Source organism: Hemibagrus wyckioides, linkage group LG19 (assembly GCF_019097595.1).
Source record: "Hemibagrus wyckioides isolate EC202008001 linkage group LG19, SWU_Hwy_1.0, whole genome shotgun sequence".
Taxonomy (NCBI): Eukaryota; Metazoa; Chordata; class Actinopteri; order Siluriformes; family Bagridae; genus Hemibagrus; species Hemibagrus wyckioides.
The window spans coordinates 19,649,149-19,659,593 of NC_080728.1; the positions used below are offsets into that span (position 1 = coordinate 19,649,149).

The following is a 10,445-nucleotide window of genomic DNA, read 5'->3' on the forward strand; positions in this document are numbered from 1 at the left end:
ATCAAATAGTTTTTAATTCATTTCAAATAATTTAGATTTACTTACTAAATGTAAAAAAAATCTATTTCAGCTTAAATCACATGATTTAAAAATTAAATAAAAAAAACCCCAAACAAGTAAATGGTCTAAATTTGACAGAGAATAAAAGGTTTCACCACATAAAAAATAATACAGTATAAAGACAAATTGTAAAAAACAAACAAAAATTATTAGCACTATTGGCATTATTGGCTTTCAATTAAAAAAAAAAAAGAGTAAAATATGTTTTAAAAAATTGTCATTTTCACATATTCTACCTTAAAGAAAAATTAAGTGAGCTGAACATTTGCTACACAAAAAATAAATACAATAAAAATAAAATAAAAATGGTGACACCTTAAAAATGTTTTTCAAAAATAATAAAAGCAAATATGAGGGAAAAATAGATTTCTGGGGATAAATAGAGCAGAAATATATTTCAAATAAAGGGGGAACAAATTAACCGTAAAAATACAAAATAAAGCTTTTTATATTAACAAGGAATTAATTATATATGTTTTTTGCTCTCAGGCCACCGAAATACTGCTGCAGACTTCATCCATGAGTTAAAATTTAAATGACTGAACAGACAAACACCAGCTTTGTGTTTTTTCTTTTTAAAGTGTTTACAAAGTTCATGCAAGTATTCCTCAACAGTATCAATACTTTTCAATAAAAAACAACATTTAGGAAAAAATTAAGTACGACGTTAACGGCCCACGTCCGAGTCGTCGTGGAAACCGGCTCTGAGCTGAAGCAAACCGAGGCGGAGCAAAGTGGCGTCAGTGTAACAGAACGAACCCTTCGGCTGTCCTTCCTCATCCCGTACGACATCCTCTTCATCATCGTTCCCTCCGCGAACTCGAAGAAGGACAGGAACAAGGGTTTCTTTTGTTTTTGGGATACAGCGATAACAGACCTTGTAATAATAATATCCATATAAATATAACTTCACACGCTGGTCTGCTTCAGTTCACACTCTCCATAGGTTCAGAATAAAACACACACACACACACGCACCATTTAAAAGGGGAAAACAAGAATCAACATGGCTTTCAGAAGATGATCTAGTTCGTTTCAGGAAATCCGTGATAAATAAAGGAGCAAGAAGCGCACGGCGTCCGTTATACCATGCTGTTGCTCTCGCTCGCTCTGTCCACAAACTGCCGAAGAGAGAGGAGAAAAAAGAATTTAACAAACATCAACAGGAAAGGTTTCACATCACAAAGGAATGAACTGAAAGGAATGACCGGAAGGAGCTGAGGATGAAAATGTGTGTATAGGGAAAAGGTCTGGAGTAACTAACTCAGGGGGGGTGGAGTTACAGGAAAATAATCAGTGATGAGTTACTACACTACAACACAAGCGTGATTACTCTCCTGTAACAGGAAACGTGCGTTTATTCCTTTTATACCACAGCAACATGGAACGTTATTGATAAACAAACCGTTAGTAGTTTTTATCCATTTATAGCTACGTTAAATTTGGTGGAAATCCTTTAAAAAAACAAGCGCAAAGCTCTGAAACTGGAGACTCATCCCGGCCTGAAAACGTCACGTCATCTGTTTAAGCGAACCCAAGACGCCCCTGCATATGAGCTGTTACCATAGAAACAGTGATTTCTGGTTTTGTCCGATCAGAATGACGCTGTGGTATAAACATGAACATACACCAGCGTCAGCAGGAGCATGTGACCTGACAGGAAGTGATGTAATGATCAGGGTGCTCACATGCAGAAGCCAAAGCAGCAGCGACTGACCGAGACTGCTGATGGTCCATTCAAGAGTTAGGAAGGCTTTAAGAAAGACAGATACACACACACACACACACACACACACACAGACTGTATTGTGAGTAATGACTCAGTACACACTTGACATTCTCGTCTCCAACAGCGTCTGAGATTTAGTTTCTAACTGAATGAAGCGTTTCTCCTTGTCATGTTGGTCTTCTGTGGTTTCCTACATTACCCACAATGCACTTCACCTCCCTGCTCATTAGCGCTGCAGCGGGATTAACGCTGCGTCCGACTTAATCTGGAAGCCTGAACCTGGATTTATCATCTACACAATGGCAAAATGTTAGAAAACATGTTTTTTTTTCTCCGTACTCCGAAGTTTAACGAGCTTTAATCGAATGCAGCTTTAACCCTCGCTTCATCTCACCCTCAACAGAGTGCTGCAGCGGCGCTTTGGACCTTTCAGCCCCAGGCTTAGCATGACGTGATCGTTGTGCATTAACGTTATGTGTTAAAAAGCGTGAGACTCGAGTTCCTGTGAATTACGCAGTACTTTCTTTTGAAGTGTGCAAACTTCAGTGCAAGGTTTAAAAAGTGTAGTGTTTCTTATTACACTATTATTTATTACATTAGAGACAGAGAGAGAGAGAGAATTAGAGAGAGAGAATGACAGACAGAGAGAGAGAGAGAATTAGAGAGAGAGAATGACAGACAGAGAGAGAGAGAGAATTAGAGAGAGAGAATGACAGACAGAGAGAGAGAGAGAGAGAGAGAGAGAGAGAGAATGACATACAGAGAGAGAGAGAGAGAGAGAGAGAATTAGAGAGAGAGAATGACAGACAGAGAGAGAAAGAGAGAGAGAGAGAGAGAGAATTAGAGAGAGAGAATTAGAGAGAGAGAATTAGAGAGAGAGAATTAGAGAGAGAGAATGACAGACAGAGAGAGAAAGAGAGAGAGAGAGAGAGAGAGAGAGAATTAGAGAGAGAGAATTAGAGAGAGAGAATTAGAGAGAGAGAATTAGAGAGAGAGAATGACAGACAGAGAGAGAAAGAGAGAGAGAGAGAGAGAGAGAGAATTAGAGAGAGAGAATTAGAGAGAGAGAATGACAGACAGAGAGAGAAAGAGAGAGAGAGAGAGAGAGAGAGAATGACATACAGAGAGAGAGAGAGAGAGAGAGAGAGAGAGAGAGAGAGAATGACATACAGAGAGAGAGAGAGAGAGAGAGAATGACATACAGAGAGAGAGAGAGAGAGAGAATGACATACAGAGAGAGAGAGAGAGAGAGAGAGAGAGAGAGAATGACATACAGAGAGAGAGAGGGAGAAAGAGAGTTAGAGAGAGAGAGAGGGAGGGAGAGGTTGAGATTGGGAGAGATTGAGACACTTACCCCACTGATGAAGGGCAGATTCAACAAAGAGCCGAGGATGGGTATCCTCCTGATGAACCCAATAACCACTGGAAAGAAACCTCTATAAAGAGCGAGGGGGGGGGGAAGGAGTGAAGGGAGCAGGAGGGGGGGTAAGGGGGACAAGATGGGGGGAAGGGGGAGAGAACAGAAGGGAGGGGGAGAGTGGGGTAGAGGGAGAGAAATAAAGACAGAAAAAAAGAAAGAAAAAGAAAGGAGGGGACGGGGTGGGAGAAGGGGGGAGGGGGTCATTTTAATAAATTGCTGAAATTGATCAGGTGTCAGCATTCACTACAGCTATTACAGGAAGGACATATATATATATATTATTTTCTTCACACTTCACTGTGAGGATCTTTACCTGAAGAGAAGGAAAAAGCCGTAAAACTCCAGCACCACTCCGACGATAGGCCAGCCGATCAGCACCACGAACACGCCCCCGAGGAAGAAGCTGGTGGCCTTCATCTTGTGCTTCTGGAAGAAGAATCTGAAGGTCCTCTCCAGGCCGATGACGAACGCCAGACCCACCACGAACAGGATCTGAGAAGAGACAGAGGTGTGAGAGAGCGGAAATCCGTTCCTGCAGCAATTTCTGCGTGAGATAAAAACACTCTGACTGATCAGTTAATATGGAAACGCTAACCTATTACAACGACTGTTTCCTTACTCACACTATCATCTGCAGATCTGTTAACGTGAACACCACTACCAGCCGTTTCCATAGAAACGACAAACCCACGATTTTCGTCGGGCCAATCGGAATCCCGAACGCCGATACCTGCCTTACGCGTCACTCTGAAAGAGCCGTTACTAAAGAAACGGTAAGGTGTTAAGCAACCACCTCATGCTGATGCTAGTTTAACAGAGCTAGCAAGCTTTTCTACTGATGTCAAGATCCTGCACATGAATGAACCTGAAAATGAAGTACAGCATCACACAACGCTAGTGAGAACACGCTCTCTAACTAGTCCATCAAACTAAACATCACAATCCAAAAGTCCAACATTTCTAGGTGAACATACACTACATTGCCAAAGGTTTTGGGACACTCCTCCAAATCACTGAGTTCAGGTGTTGTTTTTCAGGGGTTGGGTTCGGCCCCTTAGTTCCAGTGAAAGGAACTCTTAATGCTTCAGCTTCATACCAAGACATTTTGGACAACTTTGTGGGAACAGTTTGGGGATGACCCCTTCCTGTTCCAACATGACTGCACACCAGTGCACAAAGCAAGGTCCATAAAGACATGGATGAGTGAGTTTAGTGTGGAGGAACTTGACTGGCCTGCACATAGTCCTGACCTCAACCCCATAGAACACCTTTGGGATGAATTAGAGCACAGACTGTGAGCCAGACCTTTTCATCCATCATCAGTGCCTGACCTCACAAATGCGCTTCTAGAGGAATGGTCAAAAATTCCCATAAACACACTCCTAAACCTTGTGGAAATCCTTCCCAGAAGTGTTGAAGCTGTTATAGCTGCAAAGGGTGGGACAACTCCATATTACATTCATGTGTATGTAAAGGCAGACGTCCCAAAGTCCAGCATTCACTCAGCAGCTCAGTGACGGACACCTCCTGACCGAATCAACTCCGCTCTTTGCTCTTTGAGGAATTTCTTTTCATACAAAATACACCTGGATCGATGCAGACACGGCTGAAGATAATCTCTGTTTTCAATCAGTGTAAAAAGATCATCCTGGATGTTTACGCTTACGTTTCCGATAGCGAGGAGCGCTTTGTCGAAAAACAGAATCATCCCGAAGAAGAGGAAAAACACTCCGAAGCCCGTCAGTCCCATCCCGATTTCTGTGGAGTGAAAAAGAAAAGCAGAAGTTTTAATACATGGCTGTGGGGAAAACCTCCACCCTGAGATACTCGCACATTGTTGTTGATCTTTCGGCTGCTCCCTACGTGTGTGAGGGGTCGCCCCAGTGGACCAACTGGTCCACACAACAACTTGGCACAGGTTTTGCCCTTCCTGACACAACCCTCCCTCCCATTTTGCATCCAGCGGCTGGGGTGTGGGCACTGGCTGGGAATCGAACCCGGGCCTTCCGCACCTACCACTGAGTCACCAGCGCCCCACCCTGAGCGACTCGCATATCCTTGGTGTATTTTCACTTTCCTAACGTGAAGTGCTGTGGGATTTAACCCTTGCTTCGCTTCTTATTTAAAGATTATTGTGCGATGCAGCTGCGCTTTAGTCTGTCCGGTCGACATCACTGTTTAAGGTGACACAAACCGGACAAACATCCAACATAGTGTCATTTAGGTAGAAAGGAAACATCAGAGAGGTCAGATTAGTCTATTACATGATGAATGGTCAGTAAAATCTGTACAAAGCATGACAGCAAATGGCACTTAATCAATGACAGAGTGATCAAATCATGTTTTGTCATCACATGATGTAAAACCTTCCCACATAAACACACAGTATAATAAACACTCCCATTAGCCTGTGTTAAGTTTTAATAGGTGTTAGTTAGCTGACTGATGCTAGCTTCTAGAATCCAGCCCTACTGTCCATTTTAATGATCCGAACACGTGCTATAACAGTCTTACTTTGTGAATCAGTGAGAGAGATCATCTTTGCAAAGATTTCGACTTTAAAACTCGATGAGAAACTGGAAAGCAGCTGTCACTTTGACGCTCCACTCGCTGGTCAACTGCAGTAGCAACAGTTGCAGCATTCACTTCCGGTACTGCTACGGCTGCGCATGCGCACGACTGACACGGCGAGTATTTTTCACGTTTCGCTTCTTCTAACTCTAATTTTGTCCTTTAAATTGAACCCTTAAGACGTTTCAAGGTTAAATGGGTATGTGGCCCTTGTTCAGTGACATTTTAATTCAGGTAGATTTGCCTGGCGCATTCGACTCCCATTTGGCTCTTCTCAATGAGTCGGATCACTTTATTCGACTCCCAGGTGGCTGTTTCACGGCGAGTCGGTTCTATTACTCGACTCTTTCGGCTCCCGCGCTGATCTTTTCGTTGAATCAAACCTATTGCTCGTTTATTTTCAATCACTCCGATGTATTACTCGATTTATTCAACCATCACACATTTATTTTCAGTGAGTTAAATATATCTCTCGGCGCATTCGACTCACGAACAGCTCTTTTTAGTGTGTCAGATCTACTGCTCGGCTCATTCGACCCCTAAACGACTCTCTTCAGTGAGTCAGATCAATTTTCGGCTCATTCGGCTCACAAACACCTCATTCTCTGATTCTCTGAAAATTAATCAAGAAATAAACCTTAACTTTTTTAAAGAAGGCATCGCCGTCTAACACTTCGTCTAAAAATGGCTCTTCAGATATTCGAGTCGATTCTTCGTGTTGCAATACAATAGTCGACCCACAAAGAGCCGACTCAACGAGCCGACTCTTAAAAGTAAGAGTTCCTACTTACTGATCTTGCTATTCTATTATTAATAAGCTTTAATTATTCATACCAGTTTTGAGTTTTGTTTGTTGTATAAAACAAGCAATAGCAATATGAATCTTTTGCATTTAACGATTTATATTCAAGCCTTTGAACATAGTGCGCTTATGTCCATATTCCCTCACTGATATTAAATTTAAGTATATATTTATTATATATATTATATTTTTTTCCATTCACTGGTTATATAGAATAAAATCTGAGGTTTTTCTCCCTTGTATGCAGTTAATTTTGCATCCCCAATTTGTCCAAATAAATTAGTATTATAGGAACTATTTAATTCTTTATTTTCACGTGGACACGTCTATGGTTTACACGATTTATTGAAAAAAAATATATATTTCAAGGATATATCTCTTTAAAAAAATATCATTTTAATCATTTTAAAAATATCTTGAACATCATGGCGAAGATTATTTCTATTGACAATACACCCATCTGCTGGCCAGAGTCAGAACCGCAGCTGCAGAATATGGCCTGAATGAAATAATCGTTTGTCAAACCTTAACAATTTTATCATCTTAAACGTATTAATCAATTTTATTTGCACAAACCGCAGTACAATACATTGAAATACTTTATGTTGAGGTTAGCTGTTTAGGTGTAATGTAAGGGATTGTGTGTTTATGAACTCTATGACAATCATGAGCAATAATGATAAAGAAAATGTATTTGTAGTTTGTAGTATTCTGTCTTGAAAGTAACATTAATATGGACCTATTCATAATTCATCATGGTAAGATCATAACTCATTGTGAAGCATCAGCGAGAAAGACACAGCAGTAACTAATCCCCAGAACTTCTTTTATTCTTCAATCATCAATCACAACATCGATTACAATTTCCTAGTTTGCACGAATCAGTGAATTAATAACACTGCTTATTGTACTCACTCTCATCCAGAAGTGCTTTGTAAAATATTTTATAAAGCTAAGATGAACTACCCGAGTTCAGGATCAGTCTGTGTGCAAAGCCTTTTGGGTTCCACTTCTTCTAGCGTTAAAATAACTTTTTAAACCTTGTACTGGGTTTATAAAGAGCACTTTATACACACAAATGAAAACTAAAAACGGAAAACAGGATTATTTGGACCCCAGTTGGACGTTGAACGGATCCATAAGTGTGCATGAAAATGTAACAAATATCCAAAATCACATCCAGCACTCTAGTAAACAATAGTAAATACAGGTATATATTTAAAAAAAGAAATAGTTTGAGACACTGCTAATTGAACAGCTGGGATTCTTTAACGCATGTGTGATTTTTTTATTCCCATAAAAGATGTCATTGTGTATTTTTTAGAATAAATAGATCTGAGATTCATCACATGGGCTCTTCACTCTGGAGGCTTTTTCTTTGCCTCCACGTCCTTTTTGAAGGCCTCGATTTTCTTGCCGATGTTTGGAACCTTTGTGGCGAGAATAAGAAAGAAAGATTGTTAGACGGACATTTGATCCAAAGAACAGGGAAAGAAGAAGAATTTGTGAGGATTTTTTATTTGTTTGCTCAATGGAAGTATATAGATGGAGGATATCGAACAAAGTATCCCGATTCCCAAAGACCTGGGATGAAGATCACCATGGAAACGCATCCTGAATCACGGCTGTAACGAAAACGATTCTTCAAGTCGACTCTTCGAACACCAGAGCGTCTGAACTAGATGTTCTGCAGGTAAACACCACCAGTGTGTGATCTAATACACTGACACATTGATCACTTTCTACAGACGTCTATGGAGAAGGGCTGAGTATTAAGATTTCTCAGAGTAAGGAGACGTTTATTCGACATCTATGGAAAGAGTCTCCAGCGCTTTGTAAAGCTCTAACCAAGTTCTCCGACATCTTCAGGACAGAGTTCTGGCTCGCAAATGATGAAAAGCGTGTCTGTCTTTGTCTGTAAATGATGGTTCATAGCGAAAACAAGAATTAACTCGGGTATTAACTCAGACGTAGCTAGAAATGGATAAAAACAATAAAGACAAGTCATATAAATAGTTAAAGGGAAATAATGATGTTCGAGCACGTCTTGATACCTTGTTTTGGTTCACGGATGTTTAAACAAATAAACAAAAATAAACAAACAAACAAATAAATATACAAACAAACATTTATCTATTTAGAAATTTCTCTGTAGGTGATTTGGAAAGATCCAGCCATTCTTTATCGTCATAACGAATAAACAAAACTATATATTCCATGTATTTAATATTTTAGCTGTGAAAAATCACAAATAAATAAATAAATGTAATAAATTTAAAGCAAACCTCATAGTTTTGAGCGAGGTACATCCCAACCACATTCCCCAAAGTGAAGCCAAGCTGCAAAACAAACACAAACACACACACTCTCACCATTTAGTCATTGATTTTAACTCATTAAACACCTTAAAAAATCTGTAGAATTATTTATTTCTATTATTATTAGATGGTGTGTAATGTGATCCGGCATTATCTCTAGACAGATTTGCTAACGTCACGTGCTAACGACCAAGGCTAATCAGTGAACCAGCTAGCGAGCCAGCTAGTGAACCAGCTAGCGAGCTGATTTAAGGAATTTATGCTTCGCAAAGATTAATATGATTTAAATACACAAAATAAATAAATACTCACGATGAATTGCATCATGGTTAGAACTTTGGATGTGAATGAATAAAGTGTTTAGAAGTGATGAGTGTGTGCTGCTGTTGGGGAAACAGGAAAACAGCTAGTCCGGTTACTTCACTAATGCTTTTCAAAATAAACGTCCATGAAGGGGTACGAGGGAAAAAACGTTTTTAAATCTTTTATATAAACAGTGAATTGATTAGTGAATAAATGTATATCGTTTTTAATATACTGTGATGTATAAAATGTTTAAAAACGTCATTTAATAAATGTAATTTAAAGTTTACCTGGCTGTAGTTACAGGCTCTGACCGGCAGATGCCGCCAGATTATCTCAGGTCATTACAATACCGCGCATAAGTATTCACCCCCCTTTTGAGATTTTCTCCACTTTGCAGCGTTATAACCGGAATCTAAAATGGACTTTACAAGGATTAGGTCATGAATCTAAAACAAAATAACCAATTATACTGAAGTACAGGGGAGAAATCAGTCTATAAATAAAAATATTTCTTCTTCTTCTTTCGGCTTTTCCCTTCAGGGGTCTCCACAGCGAATCATCTCTCTCCATCTATCCCTATCTACTGCATCCTCAACACTTGCACCCACTAGCTTCATATCCTCATTTATTCCATCCATATACCTCCTCTTTGGCCTTCCTCTTTGACTCCTGCCTGGCAGCTCCATGTCCAACATTCTCCTACCAATATACTCACTCTCCCTCCTCTGAACATGTCCAAACCATCTTAATCTGGCCTCTCTAACTTTGTCCCCCAAACGTCTAACATGAGCTGTCCCTCTGATGTACTCGTTCCTAATCCTGTCCAACTGCGTCACTCCCAAAGAGAACCTCAACATCTTCAGCTCTGCTACCTCCAGCTCTGCCTCCTGTCTCTTCCTCATTGACACTGTCTCTAAACCATACAGCATGGCCGGTCTCACCACTGTCTTGTACACCTTCCCCTTGATTCTCGCTGATCACAATAAATATTTACAAATTAAAAAGAAAAAAAAAAGAAAAAGTAAAGCTTAAATGTTTGCCCTCCTTGCTGTGAAACTGCTAAATTAGTTCTGGTGTCTTCAAAAGGCTTTATATAAATTGAGTTTGCTTTAGAAATGTGATTTGATCTGAATATAAATACACTGGAATCTTCTCTAGTCAGAGACGTATCCTGTAAACGTAACCCTAACGTGATTCTCCCGCCACAATGCTTCACAACATCGACAATGTTCTAAGGGT

The 10,445-nt window shown here is 39.9% G+C and overlaps 2 protein-coding genes across 3 annotated transcripts; both read right to left on the reverse strand.

Moving 5' to 3' along the window:
- Positions 1-342: 342 nt before the first annotated feature.
- Positions 343-5,882, reverse strand: golt1ba (golgi transport 1Ba). 2 transcript variants are annotated; one of them, XM_058416541.1, is made up of 5 exons: positions 5,724-5,882; positions 4,876-4,967; positions 3,523-3,701; positions 3,144-3,225; positions 343-1,181 (listed from the first exon to the last, which is right to left on the reverse strand). In XM_058416541.1, the coding sequence occupies exons 1-5, from the start codon at positions 5,746-5,748 to the stop codon at positions 1,143-1,145; spliced, it is 417 nt and encodes a 138-aa protein (XP_058272524.1). In that variant the 5' UTR covers positions 5,749-5,882; the 3' UTR covers positions 343-1,142. The 2 variants fall into 2 exon arrangements, with proteins under 2 accessions (XP_058272524.1, XP_058272525.1); XM_058416542.1 differs by lacking the exon at positions 343-1,181 and adding an exon at positions 1,199-1,813.
- Positions 5,883-7,391: 1,509 nt separating this feature from the next.
- On the reverse strand, positions 7,392-9,343 carry stmp1 (short transmembrane mitochondrial protein 1). Its single transcript, XM_058416563.1, has 3 exons — positions 9,213-9,343; positions 8,868-8,921; positions 7,392-8,012 (listed from the first exon to the last, which is right to left on the reverse strand). The coding sequence occupies exons 1-3, from the start codon at positions 9,225-9,227 to the stop codon at positions 7,941-7,943; spliced, it is 141 nt and encodes a 46-aa protein (XP_058272546.1). The 5' UTR covers positions 9,228-9,343; the 3' UTR covers positions 7,392-7,940.
- Positions 9,344-10,445: the final 1,102 nt, after the last annotated feature.